At 44.2% G+C, this 18,622-nt stretch overlaps 2 protein-coding genes across 3 annotated transcripts; one reads left to right on the top strand and one right to left on the bottom strand.

Moving 5' to 3' along the window:
* On the top strand, positions 1,646–11,579 carry LOC8069134 (THO complex subunit 4B). Of its 2 annotated transcripts, none has more exons than XM_021454397.1 (5): positions 1,646–2,000; positions 2,104–2,274; positions 3,362–3,430; positions 3,513–3,697; positions 9,658–10,519. In XM_021454397.1, the coding sequence occupies exons 1-5, from the start codon at positions 1,854–1,856 to the stop codon at positions 9,707–9,709; spliced, it is 624 nt and encodes a 207-aa protein (XP_021310072.1). In that variant the 5' UTR covers positions 1,646–1,853; the 3' UTR covers positions 9,710–10,519. The 2 variants fall into 2 exon arrangements, with proteins under 2 accessions (XP_021310072.1, XP_002461717.1); XM_002461672.2 differs by lacking the exon at positions 9,658–10,519 and adding an exon at positions 10,887–11,579 and having other exon boundaries at positions 1,659–2,000.
* On the bottom strand, positions 13,828–17,116 carry LOC8069133 (vacuolar protein sorting-associated protein 2 homolog 1). Its single transcript, XM_002459536.2, has 5 exons — positions 16,734–17,116; positions 16,093–16,223; positions 15,377–15,481; positions 14,779–15,039; positions 13,828–14,144 (listed from the first exon to the last, which is right to left on the bottom strand). Exons 1-5 carry the CDS (start codon positions 16,768–16,770, stop codon positions 14,007–14,009), a joined length of 672 nt encoding a protein of 223 aa, XP_002459581.1. The 5' UTR covers positions 16,771–17,116; the 3' UTR covers positions 13,828–14,006.

Genomic DNA, 18,622 nt, shown 5'->3' with positions numbered 1-18,622 from the left:
AGAAACAAAAAGGCGTTAGTAGCGCGTCTGCACACTAAACCCCCACCTGCGCCACATGGAGAAAAGAAAAAAAAGAAAAGGAAAAGGAAACCCGTCCGCCTCAACCAATTTGCCCCGCACGGAGGACCGCTCTTCGTCCGCTCCCCGCACAAAGAGCCCGCTCCCATCCCCACGAGCACGGGATCCACCCTGCCCTCACCTCACCAGTCTCTAGCATATCTGCCTGTTGCCAACTCGTCCTCACACCCTACCTCCATACACTTAACGTTGCAACATAATGTGTAAGATAGTGCAACAACACCGAACATATTGCTATAAACAATAGGTTGAAGTAGCTAAAACACCATAAAACATAGTATTACAACAAACACCGAACAACTGCTACAACAACATGCAAATAATTACTACAATATACAGATTGAAGCATTGGATAGAGCAGCTGAAACACCATGAACCTAGTATTACAATAACAATGAACTGTTGTTGCAACAACATGTAACAACTATCATAACAAGATAGATTGAAACATTGGATAGAGTAGCCAAAACACTATGGACATAGTACTATAACAATACCGAATAGTTGTTACAACAACATGCAACAACTAATACAACAATGCAAATTAAAGCACTGGATGAAGCAACTGAGATACTATGGACATAGTACTACAACAACACCGAACAACTGCTATAATAATATGAAACAAACTCAACATGCAAATTGAAGTAACTAAAACGACATCTCAAAACACAGTACTGCAATAAACGACTGAGACCTACTACAACGTCTAGAGAGAACAATTGTAATAATGACGATATATGAACCTAGGAGCTCACCAAATTGCTACTCTACTGCAACATCACCTAAAAACGTACTGCAATAACTAGAGAACACCATTACAACACACACGCGCTGAATTCCAAGAGCTCGCCAGAACCTTAGGCACCACCATATCCCATAGATCCAGACCCAGAGGAGTAGGAGAAGGATGACGAGGACGAGGAGTAGGAGCTGGAGAAGGTAGAGGAGGAGAGGAAGAGGGCTCAGATCTAGATCCATAGGAGGAGGGAGAGAAAAGGAAGGCCTCAGATACAAAATCCCTCCCCACCTACCTTGTTAGAGCCGCACCGTCATCCTCGTCTTCGCATGCATGGAGGTCGCAGAGCGAGGGAGAGAGGGAGAGTATGGAGAGAGAGAGAGAGAGAGAGAGAGACGTGTCACTCGCTACAAGCCACCATCGTCGCATCTACTCCGGTGGCATAGAGGCGTGGAGGTCGTAGCGGGGTGAGTGAGTGAGTGAGTGAGGCCTTGTTTAGTTCACTCTGAAAACCAAAAAGTTTTCAAGATTTCTCGTCATATCGAATCTTGTGGCACATGCATGAAACATTAAATATAGACGAAAACAAAAACTAATTATACAGTTTAGCTGTAAATCACGAGACAAATCTTTTTATTCTAGTTAGTCCATAATTAAATAATATTTGTTACAAACAAACGAAAATTCTACAGTACCGAAAAGTTTTTTCACCTTTTCGCAACTAAACGAGCCCTGAGGGAGGGAGGGGGGAGAGACGGCTCGCCAGCGGCGCAGCAGGACTGCCGGCACGGGCGGCAAGAGCGGCAGGGGCAGCAAAATGAAAGCCAACAGGCGCTCTATTATTTTTGACACACAAAAAAAAGCCCCTATCTTTGTGGTTTTGAAGTGAATCTGAGCTCGTGACGCACCCGCAAGCCGTGACTCACTCACCCACGAAACGCGCCGCCACCGCCGCCGCCGTCACATCACAGCGGCCTCGCCGTCGTCTCGGCCGTTCCCCGCCGTAGGGCCAGTTTCCCTCTAGCTGCCGGAGACCATGTCGAGCGGCCTGGACATGTCCCTGGACGACCTCATCAAGAAGTCCAAGTCCCGGCCCAAGGCTAACCCGGCGTCCTCGTCGGGGCCTGCCCGCCGCGCGCCACACCCCGCCCGCGCCGCGCCCTACCCGCCGGCCGCTCCCAAGGTACGCCGCGTGCGCCCTGCGCCTTCCTTGCCCCGGGTTCCCTCCGCCAGAAAACCCTAACGCCGCCGCCGCCGGCCGGTCTGTGCACACTCGTCCCGCCCAGGCCCGTGCCGCCGCTGACTCGCCCTACGGGGTCTACTCCGAGCACATCGCCACTATAGCCGCGGTCGCGCCGCCGCCGGCGGCGGCGGCGGCCACAGCAAGGTCGCTCGAGACGGGGACGAAGCTGCACATCTCCAACCTTGACCCCGGCGTCACCGTCGAGGATGTCCAGGTGCTACCCATGCTCCTGTTGCTTAGCATCAGCAATTTTGCAATAGGTTCATTCTACTGTGTTATTTGAAGGACATAGGCTCCCTGTTTTTGTAATTAGGAATGGGCTCAAAGTTACTGTACTTTCATGTGAATGAATCTAGCAGTACTATCGAGCTGTTTGGTTGTAGCGCTGGTAACACAAACGTAAATGAATTAAAGCTGTGGACGCTAAGACATTTGCATTACTGTTGAACGAACCAAATAGCAAGTTTGTGTGTTGATTTGTCTTACGTGTTTCTTGTAACCTTTTTTTTTTTGGAATCTTTGGTGTCATTCAGTCAATGGAGAAATGGCACAGTTCTAAAGATTTAGCAAGAACCTTTTTGCATCCAAAGCTTTCCCTTTTTCTTAGGCTTTCTTTGAAGAACTGACTTTACAGTTCTGTGGTCATGTGGATCTATGGATGTCATACACATACTTCCACCCTTCCACGCAAAAAGGTTCTTTCCTGATTGCTGGCAATACATGAACCATGTATATGATTTCAGACCATTAGCGTTAGCCGCTTAATGAGCACAACTTAAGGTTGTATGATGGAAGTTATATTATGGAATTGATCCATTAGCACTTAGCATGACATGATTCCTTTAAAAAAAGTATTATCCTATTTCTATGTACTCTATAGTTGTGTGACCAAGTTTCAACATTCATTTTAGTGTTCACAATATGCAAATAAATACCATTTTTGTCTGTAGTTTTTTGTCATATAGAGATACTATTTGGTTTTAATTTAAATCATACTATCGGATCAATTGGTCTAAGAAATTGTTGTCCCCTGATTCTTGGTCTTTCTTGTCCTTGATATACTGCATGTAACATTCTAAATACTTAAGTCAGGAACATGAAAATAGCGCATGTAGTTTCGTCATATACTTTTGAGTGTCATATTTATGTAATTTCTGCAAATGCATTCTTATCCTGTGATAAAACTTGATGGTTTAAGTTTGCATCTTGGAGGGAGTGATACTTAAATCTTAGACTTCTATCGTAGCAGTTAATTCTTGATCGACGTGATTGCACTGATCAGTTATGTTCTGTCTCATCAGGAACTTTTCTCAGAAGTTGGGGAGCTCAAGCGTTATTCAATGAACTATGACAAGGATGGGAGATCCAAGGTTGAATGTTGACTGTACTCTTTCTTTCACTATTATTAGCACTTCTCTCATTTTGGGCTCCTTTGAAACCTCAATCTGTTAGGGGACCGCGGAAGTTGTCTTTGCAAGGAAAGTGGATGCTTTGGATGCTATCAAGAGATACAATGGTGTTCTACTTGATGGGAAGCCAATGAATTTAGAGCTCATTGGAAACAATGTCGAACCACCTCCCATGCCACCACTGATACCCAATCGTCCTTTGCAGAACTATAACGATATCCATATCAGGTTGGTACAACCATTTTATTTCTGTTATCCATCAGTCAATCTGCATTAAGTACTCTTTTGTATTGTTTAAGTTATAAATGCAAAGCCTTGTATATTACTAAAGGCATATGCTCTCCTGCGTGATTCGAAAAAAAAAAACTAAAGGCATACTGCATCGAAACCAGTTTGGCCAAATGAGTGGGTGAATCTTCAAAGAAATAGATATTTGAACCCATGCAATCGTTGATGTTAGGAAATGATCCCAAGTATATAACATTTTATCTGGTTGTATTTGAGACCAATTTTACAAGGATATCATCAGTTAGTTTCACTGAAATTTATTCACCTGCTCTCAGTTCTGCAGCTGTTTAGGTTGTCTTGCTGCAGCTCTAAGATATCTTTTGCAAACACTGACTTTTTGCTAGAACAGACTAGTATTATGGTGGTCATTAATTGTTGCTTGTAATATAGCTCATTTTTAGTTAGTCAGGTTCAAGCAACAAACCATATAGTTAGGAGAAAACATGTTCATACCTTAGTTCATTTGGGGGATAGAGGGATAACCATTATTAGGAGGATGGCCGGGCAAAGTCGGCGTGGAGGGAGACTAGAGCATTGGGGGAATTGGGAATTGGATTGTTTATTTTTCATTGCTTGATTCAATGAGGGCTGGTACATGAATTATATAGGCACTTGGCCTGCTAAATAAAAGAAAATAAATTCCATAACTCCCCATAAATTCCCTAAATCTTGCCTTCCCTGCATGCTGATCCGCATGCTGCTCCCTGCTGATCCTTAGCTGACCAAATCTGGCCAACTGGCCACGGTAACTGTGCCCCCTTAGGTCACCATACAGCTACCATGCAACCCCCAGCTGCCCCACATGATATCTCCCCCCTTTTGGAGCAGCTTGCCCACGAGCTGCTGCAGACCTACTTGACGCGACCTAAGGTAAAGCCTTTTACATTTCGGCTTACCTTTGTTATTTAAAACTAAAACATGACATTAATTTGAATGGCACCTATGTCCTCCTGGATCCCAAGGGAAGAGCCCAACAGCTAGGTTCAGGATGTAGCAGTCAACCGGTATGCTGGGCCTATCCAGCAACACCAAGGCAGATGCCAGAACATATGAGATGGCTGGTGTTTGTGGGCTTGTGGCGGTGCCACATCCAACTCATCAAGCCTGGAGAATTTAGGTGAAAGTCCACTTGTTGAGATAATGGGAATCGTTTGATCTGGTGCGGCGTTGACATAGCTTGTAGGCATGACCATGCTGCTTGCTGTGACGTCTGTCGTGAGGGTCGGCTGGACAATGAAGTCGCTGATTAGTGTTGCGGTGGATGGGATCGTTGAAGGTGCAGGGTTGACCGCTGCCCACATCTTCCTTGTGCTGTGCCTCAACAGGAATCCTCGTGCTGCCGCCTGTAGCAGCACCGCTGCTTGGAGTTCATGCTCTGACTTCTCCAATTGAGGACGGTAGCTAATGAACATCAATACAAAGCGATCCAACTTCTCTGCGAGATGGTGCGTCCACTCAACAAGGGCGGTGATTTGCTCATCACGTGACGGTGATGGACGACCGGCAGCAGAAGCCATAGGAAAGGACCCCTGGCTCATGATACCAGATGTTATGAACCTTAGTTCATTTGGGGGATAGAGGGATAACCATTGGCAGGAGGATGGCGGGCAAAGTCGGCGTGGAGGGAGACTAGAGCATTTGGGGGAATTGGGAATTGGATTGTTTCTTCCTCATTGCTTGATTCAAATGAGGGCTGGTGCATGAATTATATAGGCACTTTGCCTGCTAAATAAAAGGAAATAAACTCCATAAGTCCCCATAAATTCCCAAATCTTGCCTTCCCTGCATGCTGATCCACGTGCTGCTCCCTGCTGTTCCTTTGCTGACCAAATCTGGCCGCAATAACTGCGCCCCCTCTGGTCACCATGCAGCCGGTCACCATGCAACCTCCGGCTGCCCACATGACAAAACACATTAGGTTTTTCATGCAGCTATTGTTGTCCATAATATAACTTGTGTTTAGTTCATTATGTTCAGACAATCAAATCATATTTGGGAAAATACGTAAAAGGTCCTTCAATCCATAATACGTGAAAGAGCCTTCAACACATTAGGTCCATGTTTATGCGCATGGATCTACTTATTCGACTCTTTAGTAGGGGACTGCAACCCATAATGAAAGCAAGAAGAGCCTTTTTATGGACCATCAATTGTTCCCAAGAGGTGCCTGTTGGAATATAAGTGAATTGCCCACCTCTCCCCATCAGCTTAAGCTTTTGGGTTGAACTGGTCGGTGCATGCAACTCAATATGGTATCAAAGCCAGAGGTCTTGAGTTTGAATCCTGGTTAGCGTAATTAAATAAAATATTGCTGCTTGCTCCTATTCCACGTCTGAGGCCTGAGGGAGTCTCCACGTGAGGGGGAGTGTTGGAATATAAGTGAATTGCCCACCTCTCCCCATCAGCTTAAGCTTTTGGGTTGAATTGGTCGGTGCATGCAACTCAATAGTGCCATTGATTATGATATGGGAGAGGTGCCACCGATTATGATGTGGGAGGTATCATTTTTAGTACCTAGGTACCAAAATCCACATTATAATTCTGTATCACAATGTACCTCTTGATGAACCGTTAAAAGGGTCAATTGAGAATATTATGGAATATCTTAGGTCTGTTATGAGAGATATGGATGGATGGAAGAAGAATATTTTTGGCGCTTGTAGATTAATGAACGAAACTGAAATAAACAAATGTATAATACAACTTTTAGGGCTAATTAAAAACCAAAGTAGAACTATCCACTACTATGTTTCTAAGCTTCCTGTGTTAGAATTGTACTGTAAAAGCAACAACTTCTCCATTTTATCATGGCTCATGCTAGAATTGAGGGGCTGGGTTATCTAGTTAGGAAGTATACTGCTGTGTTTCATGATTGTTTTTGGTGTGCACTGCCTTGTGAACCACACGCACAATTTCCACATGTATCTTGTGCGGAATGTTGCTTGATGCTTGCATGATTGGACTTTAGGATTTTGCTTAAATTTCGAAATGCTTTAGCATGCATGACTATGCAAAGGCTTAAAACTCATAAATGCTCAGTGATTCTCAGCCTGTCATCATTTCCACCCTACAGTTCTGCCCAATATATGCTAAACTAAGTACCGCTGTTGCTCCATCCCTCCACTGAAGAACATATGTTCAGTGTTGAGTTGTAGTGCCATAGTAACACAAGACAATCCCTGCAGTAGTAATGGTTGTTTCCTTTGTTTTTCCATTCACCACCACCATCTGATGCCAAATGAAAAAACAATCGTTGAATACCATAGGTTGTTTCATTATTGTCACGTCGCTAGGATTGGAACCTACGCAGCATAGATACAGATATATGTATCTGTTAAGATGTATGATTAATGGGGTGATAGCCCAGCCCAGTTATCTTTGTAAGTTCAGTTATCTTTGTATTTGCAATTTATATTAGTTCCAGATAGATTATTTAGCAAAATAGGTGGAGTAGAAGGGACATAAATATCTGTAAACTCTATTGATATAATCAAGCAAGAGCAATCATATTTGCTCGGCTTCCTTTAGTAGTTGGGAGACTTTCAGCCTAACCCTAGCCGCCACCTCTTCTCCCTCACGCATAGCCACGGGGCCCAGGCACCGTCCCCCTCGCTCTCCGGCAATCCATTGCTACAACCTCCGAACCCTAGCCGGTAGGACTTGCTGTCCTATCAATCTGGTATGTACTCCACCCACCTCTTCCCAGCCGCCCACCACCATGGCGTCGCCCACTTCCTAGCCGCCGGCAACCCTCCCACATTCAACCATGACGACGCTGGTGCAGTCTGGCGCACCCGCACCATCTCCATCTGCGCCCGCGCTTTCTTCGTTGGTGCCCATGATGCCTGAACAGCTGACAGCAGCCATCTTCGACCTCGGCCACATGGTGTCTGACATCGGTCAGGCGGTGGCCGAGATGTGGGCTTTCTTCGTCGGGCCTCATGTGCCCTAGTTCCACCAGCCCCTGCCGCCACCGCCAACTTTTTAGTCGGCCTTGCTGGCGCCGCCCCTGCCCTCGACGTCCGCGACCGCCACGGCCTACCCCTACAGGATGCCCTATGAGGGGGCGGCCTCTGTGGCCCTTCTGGCTGCGCCTCCACCGTCGTCCCAGGGGGTTGCCATCACCTAGGTCAAGTTCGTGGCGTCACCTTCGCCGCTCCCGGCCTGGCTCGTCAACTCGTCGGCGCCCATCTACACGACGGCGAGCGCCTAGCGCTACGTATCGCCGCCGCCCTCTACTGGGACGAGGCCTGCACACGGGAGCGTTCTTCCTTCGGGCACCCTATACGGTGGCGTTGACGGCCCCCTATTCCACGGCGGCAGCCTACAGCCTTCGCCACCGACAGCTTCAGCATACACGGCGCCATCAACCTCGGCATACGGGGACACTTCAGGCAGTGCAGCACATGCTGCTGCTCCTGAGCCGCCCCCGCCGCGGTTCTACAAGCTTGAGTTCCAGACGTATGATGGCTTCGTCGACCCACTAAATTGGCTCAACCAGTGCGACCAGTTTTTCTGGGGCCAGCACACCTTGGCATCCGACCGTACCTGGCTTGCTTCCTACCATTTTCGAGGTGCGGCCTAGACATGGTACTACGCCCTCGAGCAGGACGAGGGCATGCCTACCTGGGAATGCTTCAAGGAGCTCTGCAATCTTCGTTTTGGGCCAACAGTTCGTGGCACCAGACTGTCTGAGCTAGCCCGACTGCCCTTCGTGTCGACGGTCCAGGACTACTCTGATCGCTTCAACACGGTGTTGTGTCATGCCCGCAATCTGTCCGCCCCACAGAAGGCGGAACTCTGTGGGCGGCTTACCGGAGAACATCAAGGTCGACGTCGAGTTGCGGAAGCCATAGGACCTTTAGACGGCCATGTACCTGGCTCGGGTGTTTGAGCGTCGTGCTGCGGCTACCTTGCTGGTCCTTGTCCAGCAAACACTTCGCCTCCTCAGCGCCAACCATTGGCACTACCTGCACCGGCTGCACAGGCGTGTCCTCCTGACCCGGCCGCAGCCACACCTCCATTGCCTGCCCTGCAGCAGGCTCTGGTGCTGGCACTGTTACGCCGCCTGACGCCGGCCGAGATGCTCGAGTGTCGTCGTCAGGGGCTGTGCTTCAACTACGATGAGCCGTACGTGCGCGGCCACCAATGCCAGCGGCTTTTCTTCCTTGAAGTTGATGATTTCCTCACTGACGCAGTAGTGGACGATGACGGTGCCAAGGAGGCCCTCGAGGCGGCTCCGGAAGGCCCCGGTTTCCTCTGATGCTACATGGGAGCCGCTGCAGCAGTTCTCCCGGTCCTCTATCCCGACTTGCAGCTCGAAGACGAGCTGTTTGTCCAGGCGGGGAGAGATGTTATGGCCGACGTATGATTAATGGGAGTTATCTTTATAAGTTCAGTTATCTTTGTATTTGCAATTTATATTAGTCCTAGATAGGTTATTTAGCAAAATAGGTGGAGTAGAAGGGACATAAATATCTGTAAACTCTATTGATATAATCAAGCAAGAGCAATCATATTTGCTCGGCTTCCTTTAGGGAGCCCGGAGACTTTCAGCCTAACCCTAGCCACCACCTCTTCTCCCTCATGCACAGCCACGGCGCCCAGGCGTCGTCCTCCTCCTCACTCTCCAGCAATCTATCGCTACAACCTCCGAACCCTAGCCGGTAGGACTCGCTGTCCTATCAGTATCGGTATTGGATAGATATGGATATGGCATTTTCCTAAAAAAACGTGATCCACAGATTTTTTTTTTTACTGTTCTTTAATGTGTATATAGATAATGATGTATGTATATTAAAATTCTAAAAGGAGTAATAGCATAGAAATTTTGGCAACACTTGCACCATTGCATCTGTGGTGTTTTGCTCATCTTTTCCATATTTCAATTTTGTCAACAGTACAACAGCCAAGCATATCCATTGTATCCTCAAAATTCAGCAGCCTAACTGAAAGCACCTCTGTAGTTTGTTTCTGCCATCTCCAACAAAATAAAGCGAAGAGGCAGGATCTCTAATTAATTTGACTGTATGGGACATGGGAGAGGAGAGGGAGTACGGCATCTTGCCTGCTCGAGCTTGCCGCTGACGCTGAATCTCTTCACTGATGGAGCGGGAAGGCAATCGGTGGTGTGCGTATGTGTGAGGCAGGTGGTGGCACAGAGGAATGAGAGAAGACAGCACGTGAAGAGGGCCAGTTGCAAGATGTCAGTCAGAACAGATTGGGGAAGGGAAATAAGCACAAGGGAAAAAATCTGTGTTGGAGAAGAAATAGGGAGGAAAGCAACTCATTTCGTTGTAGATGGTTGTCAATGGCTCACCACTGGTCAGACACTAGAGCAGAGGCAACAGGGTGGCGGCACAGCTGTCATGCGCCTACGCAGAAGAACCTGACATAGTGACTTTGCCTAATGTACAGCTGCTCTGGGTTGGGATGTATCAAGCACATGTGCTGGTACTTGAGCCTAAGTATCCGATATTAGAGTTTTTTTTATTACAGATACTTTATGGCTACATATCCACCGCATATTGACCATGTATTTGTATCGGATACATATCTGGTATGGGATACGGCCCCTATCTGGAGTCCTGGAGTACCAGGGTAGCATAAGTTAGTACACTAGGCAAATGCTCTGTAACAGCTACTTCATGTAGGAAATAAACTTGCCCCCTCCAGTTAAGGGCAAATAATATTGACCCTGGTACACATTCACCTTTGACTGGTGGTGCAATAGAGGCCAACAGGTATGCAGTTGGGAGTGTATGCTGATTAAGAATGTTATAGGTGTGAATATTGTCGAGTAGCTTACTAGTATAGGCAGATAAGCTTGGGCCAACAGAGAAGTGAATGTTACGACGTGGGCATCCGTGCTGTATATATTTGGTGACACAAGAGTATGTCTGGCAACCGTGGAACACTGCCAATTTTGCTTTGTGTTCCTTCAACCGGATAGTCCTTGGCTTTGTGTTCCTTACAACAGGATAGTCCTTGGCACTAATCCGTCCATGTGTCCCATCCATGCATGATACTTTATAGAGCATACAATTTTCATGCATCCCACCATGTACATGTAGTCATAACATTCTGGTTACACTTTCAAAAAAAAAATAACATTCTGGTTACTATGCAGTGTGCCTCAATCCCAAAGAGGTGGTCAGCGAAGAGCACCTCAAGGCAACGGTCGGCCTGGACGCAGCAGTCAAAGCAGTGGTGGCCGTAGACAGGGGAAAGGCCGAGGGCTGGACCGGAATCGCACCGCCATTTCTGCTGCAGATCTTGACGCTGAACTTGACAAGTACCATGCAGCAGCAGTGAAAGAGGAATGAGGCTCTGGCGTTCTATTTCTTACACAGGTGGAAAGGCGTCGGGACAGTGTGGCTTTTGCTTTAGAAACATGAAGTTTACTATCTTAGCCCTAGGGTTTTATGCTAGATTTTTCTTTTGGCCCATGGTACAACCATTCAGGCGTCTCTGCACCAAGATTCTAGTGTTTTATGTGTAGCATGAAGTTGTGGTCCTACTTTGCAGGATCTATCAATCATTCAGAACAACTGGAAACCAACATTGTTGTGTCTGCCCTGATCCTGGGTCGGTTCTGTTGTATTTTAAGTAGTTTTGGCTTGCCTACCGAAGACATCAGGCAAACATGTTCCAGAGTCCAAGAGTTGGTATTGAATCGAGTCTGTGTTCTGTTCTGATTTTTTACAATTGTCTTGAATCTTTCTGCTGTGTTCTAGATACATGGTATGTATTACTTATGTCCGAAAATACTTGTTCTTATATGATTCAAGTTTTGTGCTAAAATATTTGACTCACATTTCAATACACCTTTCTCTTCTCTCAATATAGTTTTTTTTTCTTTTCCCAATACATCTTTGTCTCTATTTTTCTCTCATTTTTGTTTTCTAGGCATCCCACATTTACACTCTTCCTTAATTCTCGTGTCCAATATGAAACGTCAATTTTTTGGGAATGGAAGGAGTAGACAATTTATATCTATGTGCATAGTAAAAGTTATGTAGAAAAGCTTGAACGATTTATAATTTAGATGGAAGTACTTCACACTGATTTTATATTTAGAGTGCCTTTGAGGGCTCCGTTAATACTTACGACCAGTCTTAATTTGTATTCCCTAAGTTATTTTGGACAAGGTTTGGGTCAAACTTTGGAAATATAAATCATCAATAACTTTTAAATTGTTGAGTTTACAAATGTAAAAATTATATGAATAGATTTGTCTTGAAAAATACTTTCATAAAGTATATATATATATCATGTTTTTCTAAATATTTTTACAAAAATAAGAGGTCAAAGTTATGTTTGAAGACCTTGTCAATGTCCTAAATGGCTTCTAAATTCTATACCGAGGGAGTATCATGTTTCTTACTCCACCCTGGTGCTGTGGTGTGATTTGCAACAGTTGAAATCCATGCATAGCCTTCTTTCTGTCTAAAAACTTTTCGTCCCATCACTTCGAATGTCTAGACACATGTATGTAACATTAAATATAGATTAAAAAATAACTAATTACATAGTTTACATGTATTTTGCTTGATGAATTTTTTAAGCCTAAGTGTGTGAATCCATATACAGAGTAAATTCAGTCACACTAGTACAATCCAAATAGATTGAATGTAATAATAATAATCTAATCTACCTAGAGCTGAAAGAAAAGGTGAAATTAATTTCCGATCGAGGCAACATTGTAATGACATCGTAGCAACATTTGTTTTACTGGCGAGCCTGTTCCTCTCATCCCTGGTGTGGTGAGCCTGGCTGCGAAGCCGTGCAGACCAGTGTGGTACACCACTCGGTCTGGAGCGCTGGAACTGGTCGATAGATAGATGTGACACAAAACACACATGCAACCGTCACGACGACGTAAGCTATATGCATTCGCATTCACAAGTAATTAGTACATGATCGATCCGACGACGACGGCTCTGGACAAGTTTTCCGTGAACACGATGTAGACCTGCACGTAGGCACGACACGATGTTAGACCACCTGATCACTGAAAGCGTAGCAGATTAATAACTACTTGTAGAATAAAATGGGCAATATGGATTAGCGTAGCTGGACCTTGGCGTCGTCGTCACCGCCATCGCCGGTGGTGGCCGCCGTCGTCGCATCCATCCTGCTTGCTCCGCCGCCGGCAGCGGCGGCGATGCACGGCGGTGGCATGGGAGGAGAAGGAAAACGCGCTGAGCGAGGCGAGGAGAAGGAGGAGCCAGCTGCAGCTGGATGCTGCCGCCATTTCGAAGAGGATACAGTACGGAGAGAGAGATGCAAATGGAATGGGCTGCAGTGGTACGGCATATGTATAGTGCCGGCTATAAATATTTTTTTTATAGCAGAATCTCTTTTCTTTTTGAGAAAGGTTGTTAATCTCTTTTTGTTGTTCAGGAACTTGCTGTTGCCCCGCCTTCGTTCTCCCCCCGTTCCTTTTCATCTGGCGCGCGCGAGAGAAAGATTAGTCCAGATTCAAAGAATTTTGTTCAAACAAAGAACAGGACACGGCCCAATGGTACATCAAAACCAGAGGACATCAGTAGTCAGCAGAGTGCTGCTAGCTACTAGGAAGCCTTATTTAATTCACGAAAAAAAAGATACTGTAGCATATTTATAACTAGTAGCAATTAGTGTTTAATCATGTACTAATTAGGTTTAAAAAATTCATCTCGTAAAATACATGTAAAATGTGCAATTAGTTATTTTTTATTTATATTTAATATTTTATGCATGTGTCGTAAGATTCTATGTGACGAAGAATCTTCAAAAGTTTTTAAGATTTTAAGGTGAACTTATACCCACCATCAGCATGAGCGCACAAGCCTATTCGCTTCTCTTTTCAGCCGTACTTTTTCTACCGGCCAGTAGTGTTTATCTTTTGACTAGAACAGCCTTCCAGAGACAATCGAGCGAGCCAGCAACCACGGTCCAGCCGAAGACCACGCGGCGCGTCGCCGGAGGCCACGACGGCGAAAATCCGATCCTTCAACCACAACGCCGACGGCAGCCGGCCGGGCTCACGCAGCAGGAGGGAAAGAAATTGCATACGACACAATACATACATGTAACAAAATATATTTATTAACATTTGTCATCACTACCGGCATATTGAACACTTGATTCATTTCAACATACACACTTGGCTTGTAAACTTTGCTTTGATTGGCTGGGTATTCATTCACATTCACATCCGCAGGCAACAGTGCTAGAAGGCGCTACTCTTTTGCTACTGCAGCACCTACATTCTCCTCAGATTGTCCAGCCTTGCCTGCAAATCGGCGTCGATTCCACTGTCAGCATTCCCAGTACCTTCGGCCTGGGCGACCCTTCCGGCAGAAGCAGGTTGAGCAACAGCGGCCGACGGTGCTCCAACAAGCTGCAAGGTTCAAATACAAAACATGGTTATATATATACACTAAGCTTTCTCACTCTGCAGTATTCTCCAATCAAACACCTATCCATGCAGACTCACAAGCATCAGTCCTGATCTAGCACTTGGCCATGGCGACACTTTCAAAGGTCAGGTTTAGCATTACAAGAGTCATAACTTTAATTGTGTGCATGATTTCTACATGAATCCAATGATGGATGTAGTGAGTTTCTTAAAAAAAAATTATGGTAGAGCTATTTCTAACATGGACATATACTATGTTAAGTAAAAGGTCTGAAAATCATATAATATTTTGATATAGGTGGCACACAGCCTTTATATAATAACATGATTAATAATGAAAGCAGGATTAAAAAAACTAAAAAGGTATTTTGAAAGCTACAAAACAGCAACTATCAGACTAAGTAGGTACAAAAAAAATGTTACGAGCCTTTATATAATAACATGATTAATAATGAAAGCAGGATTAAAAAAACTAAAAAGGTATTTTGAAAGCTACAAAACAGCAACTATCAGACTAAGTAGGTACAAAAAAAATGTTACGATCATACCTGATAAGAGTAAACGAAATAATAGGAATTGCTATGTGTGAAAATTGTAGAATTATTACGGTAATCACCTCTTGGTTGATATCAATGCCAATTTCATCAAGTACTTGATTCACAAGCTCCTCAGTTTCTTCTTCTTCCTCATCTCCTTCCAAAGCATCATCTATGGCATCTCCCATCACTTCGCTCACCATCTCCATCCTCTCGTTCTGTCGTTCAAACTCTTGCATTATCCTCTGCAATCCTGGCAGATTTAGCTGCCTGTTCATTTGACCCATTGCCTTTGTAACACCCTTCATGGCATCACCCATAGCTTGAGTTGACTTTAGTGTCTGCAACAGTTGCGCACATCCGATGTTAAGGGGAAGGGAAAATGAACGCAATACAAGATTCAATTAATCATACAAAAAATATGGACTTCGCCATAAAGCTGTTTTTTCCTACAGAAAATAACAAGAAAGCAGGACAAAAATAATGCTATAGAAAACACATGGGATTTGGGACAGCAAAATTAAGAGCTTTTACCTCTCTCTTTTTTTATGTCCAGTAGAAAACAATGTTAAGTCACTAGAGCAACATAAACTGAGGTAACTTAATGTAGCATGATAGCAATATTTGACAAGGCAAGGTACCAACATAAAGAAAGGACAAGAGCAAACACATGGCTACCTGAACTCTTAGAGAAACTCCTTGGAGCTGAGATTTAAGTTGGTAGAACTTTGTTATCTGATGCCTGGTACGAATAAGATCTTTGGCCATTACTTTGACAGCTCCCTATAACAGTAACAAAAAGTTAGAAAACAAACACTACATGCAAAATGAATGAAATTCTAACATTGCACACAGAACTTCCGTGTACGTTTAGTCGTTTATGCATTGTAAATTGAAGATGCAAGACATTGACAGAAAGAATTGCCAGGTTAATATTGCTACGCTACTGAATGAAGTAAATAACATACTTGATATAATTTAGATAGAAGTTTTAGACCCCTAAGCTGACCTTAATGTTCTATTTATGAGTCTTGCAAGCTTGGGAATGGAACAGACATATGACAAGCGACACATGGGCTAGGAAAATGTAATTGGTGTGTGAACAAACAAATCAACAGGCGAGTCAAATTTTCCTGACTTCATTGTGGCAAAATGTGGCTATCAACCAAACTTACAGGTGTTCCAGTAAAGTGAAAATAGGTGGACATATCTTGAAGTTCCCAGTTCCCGCACACATGGTAATTGTTGTATACATATGATTTAGGTCAGGCTATTCTCCAAAATAAATTCTTTGAAAAAATGGCTTCCAACAATTCCAAATATCAAGCACGCTGAGTAAGAGAAAGAGAGTCAAAATATGACTTCGAAGTTCCAAAAGATACCAGAGTTCATACCATCTGGCCTTCTTTAGCTGTTTTCTTGATCTCAGTGATGAGCTTTTTCTCCTGGGCCTGCAATCCTTGCCTCTCCCGCTCAATTTCCCTAATGGATCGATCCAGCATTCTCTTGTTTTCTCTTAACAACTCTGATGAAAGAAATAACCATAAGCAGCAAAACCATAAGTCACAAGGGAGGAAATGTAAGGCTACCTTCATTGAATGAAGACACGAAAGATATTTTCCTCAAAGGAAAACATAAAAGATGTATGACTTATTATCCCTCAAAACCACTCGAGTATATTACAAGCTGAATTTATTCGAGAATCGAAAGAGGTGGCAAGCTTGAACAGATCTAAATCTAAACTAACAAAGTACAGTAGCTGCCAGCCCAACTCCACTATGTTACAGGTCTTGCGGAAGCCCCTACGTTGAAATCCCGAGCTCGCACCACTCTCCGATTACACGCCCCGCTCAAAGTGTGCCGAGAAATCCTCCCCGCAGTTTCGCTCCCAGCACAAGACATCGTCGGTGTCTATGAATCTCCAAGGAACAACTCATCATCCAAAAACAAGCTACGCAGCTATAGACTAATCAATCGGACCAAATTTCACAGCGAACGAATCTTTCGGTAGGATTGGAAGGAAGGAAGGTCTTACCGGCGGGCGTCTTCCGCTTCCCGAACAGGAAACTCATCTTGGATCCTCGGTTCGTGTAGGGTCTCGATTGGGGGCGATTCGAGAGGACCTCCCACCGGGAACTCGATCGAGCCAGTCGTAGGCTACCTTCCTTCGCCTCTCAGTGACGATGGTGGATTGATGATTGGATCGGCCTCACCGTCCCTTCCCCTCCTCCCCGCTTTTCGGTCGCTTTTCAGTTGCTGCCACCGCAAGGTGGAGTTCTTCTGATTCTGAAGCCCAACTGAAAAAAGAATAAAAAAGTATCAAAAAGGAGAAGAAAAAGAAAAGGCTAAAAAAAAAGATTTTGGGCTTCTGGACTCTGGAGAGGAAGCTTGATAGAGAGATGTTATTTTGATGGGCCACCAACAGCATGCAGCGCAGTAGCCCAAATTTAGTTGTTTAGGAAAAGCTTGGCTATGGGCCACAAACAGATTGGAGTTCACTTTTTTTTAGAGAATTATTTCCTTGGACTAAAAAAAGTGTCCTTTCCTTTCTTGGCTTTTCTATTTTTAAAAATATCTATTTCGCCCGAAAGCTATCCTTAGTTCCTTGTATGGCTCTTGTGTTAGTTTTGAGGATTTAAAACAGTGTTAAGCAAGGTCAAAATGACAATTTGACCTCTGGGTGAAAAAAAACAGAGACAGGCGTTTATTCCGGAGCGGAGAGAGTAATGTGAAGGACAAACATCACTTATTTTTTAAATGCCAGATCCCTATATTTTGTTTATATAAAGTAATGAATCCTATAATTACTTACCAGGAAAAAAGAAGGATCCATATGGAATTATGGATTTATAGCTTGCTCAGTTGCATGTCCATGAGCTCCTTGCCGCATTGTTTAGTGTGCTCAGTAGTGGCACTGCTAAGGGCACTCACACTGTAGACTCTATTATACAGTCTAAAGTTATTTATTACCTCGAACAATATGGACTTAGAGTCTAAATAAGACTTGGAGTCTTATTTTTTCTACCTTTTTCTTCAATAAATATGCTGCCACATCAGCAAAATACCATAAATAATATGTAATTAATTGTCTTGGACTCTGTTATAGAGTCTTGCATTGTGAGTGCCCTAAGGTTAGTCTCAATGTATGTTTCATGAGAGTGTCATGCACATTAAATATGGTGTCATTAAATGAAAGAGTTTCATCAGATGAGAAGAGTTTCATCCCCATGAAACTCATATGGCTCGGTTACCTAGTTTATAGTCTTGGTAACTGTATTATGAAATTATGCATTGAGACTGGCTAAGAAACTAGCCACCTCCAACGAAAAGAGGAAATGGAAAGCTGATGGATGCTATAGCTGCAGCCAAAGCAATAGCAGAAGCGAGTTGAGCAGTTAACATTCGTTCCGACCGCATCACCTTTATAAGTAACACTACGGGAGACAGATGTTTTGCCGAGTGTCAAAAACACTCGGCAAAGGCCCAAATACACTCGGCAAAGAGCACACTGCAAAATTCTGGTCGGCAAAGAGGTCTTTACCGAGTGTTTTTTATCGGGCACTCGGTAAAGGTTTTGCCGAGTGCCGACACTCGGCAAAGAAAAAAAAGTAAAAAAAAAATAGAAAAAAAAATTTTTTTTTGGAAGGCTGCCCCATCAGCTAGCCCCCGCTAGCGCAACCTCCATGTTTTTTTCAGTTTTTTTTTCTACAAAATCCATAAATACGCCGCAAGCAAGATTCGAACCGAGATGTGATTACATTACGTTTTGGTTCTTCATATATCATACTAAATCATATGTAAATTGATTATTTGAGCCTCTAAACGATTTCAAATCAAAAAGTTGTCAACTACAAAGTTTCATAATTTTTTTAGATCTATAATTTTCATTTAGTAAGTTTCTCCATCCGAGGTCGTTTACAAAAT

The sequence above is a fragment of the Sorghum bicolor genome, chromosome 2, assembly GCF_000003195.3.
Source record: "Sorghum bicolor cultivar BTx623 chromosome 2, Sorghum_bicolor_NCBIv3, whole genome shotgun sequence".
Lineage (NCBI taxonomy): Eukaryota > Viridiplantae > Streptophyta > Magnoliopsida > Poales > Poaceae > Sorghum > Sorghum bicolor.
The sequence above is the reverse complement of the archived record's forward strand: the minus strand, read 5'-3'. Positions and strand labels throughout refer to the sequence as shown.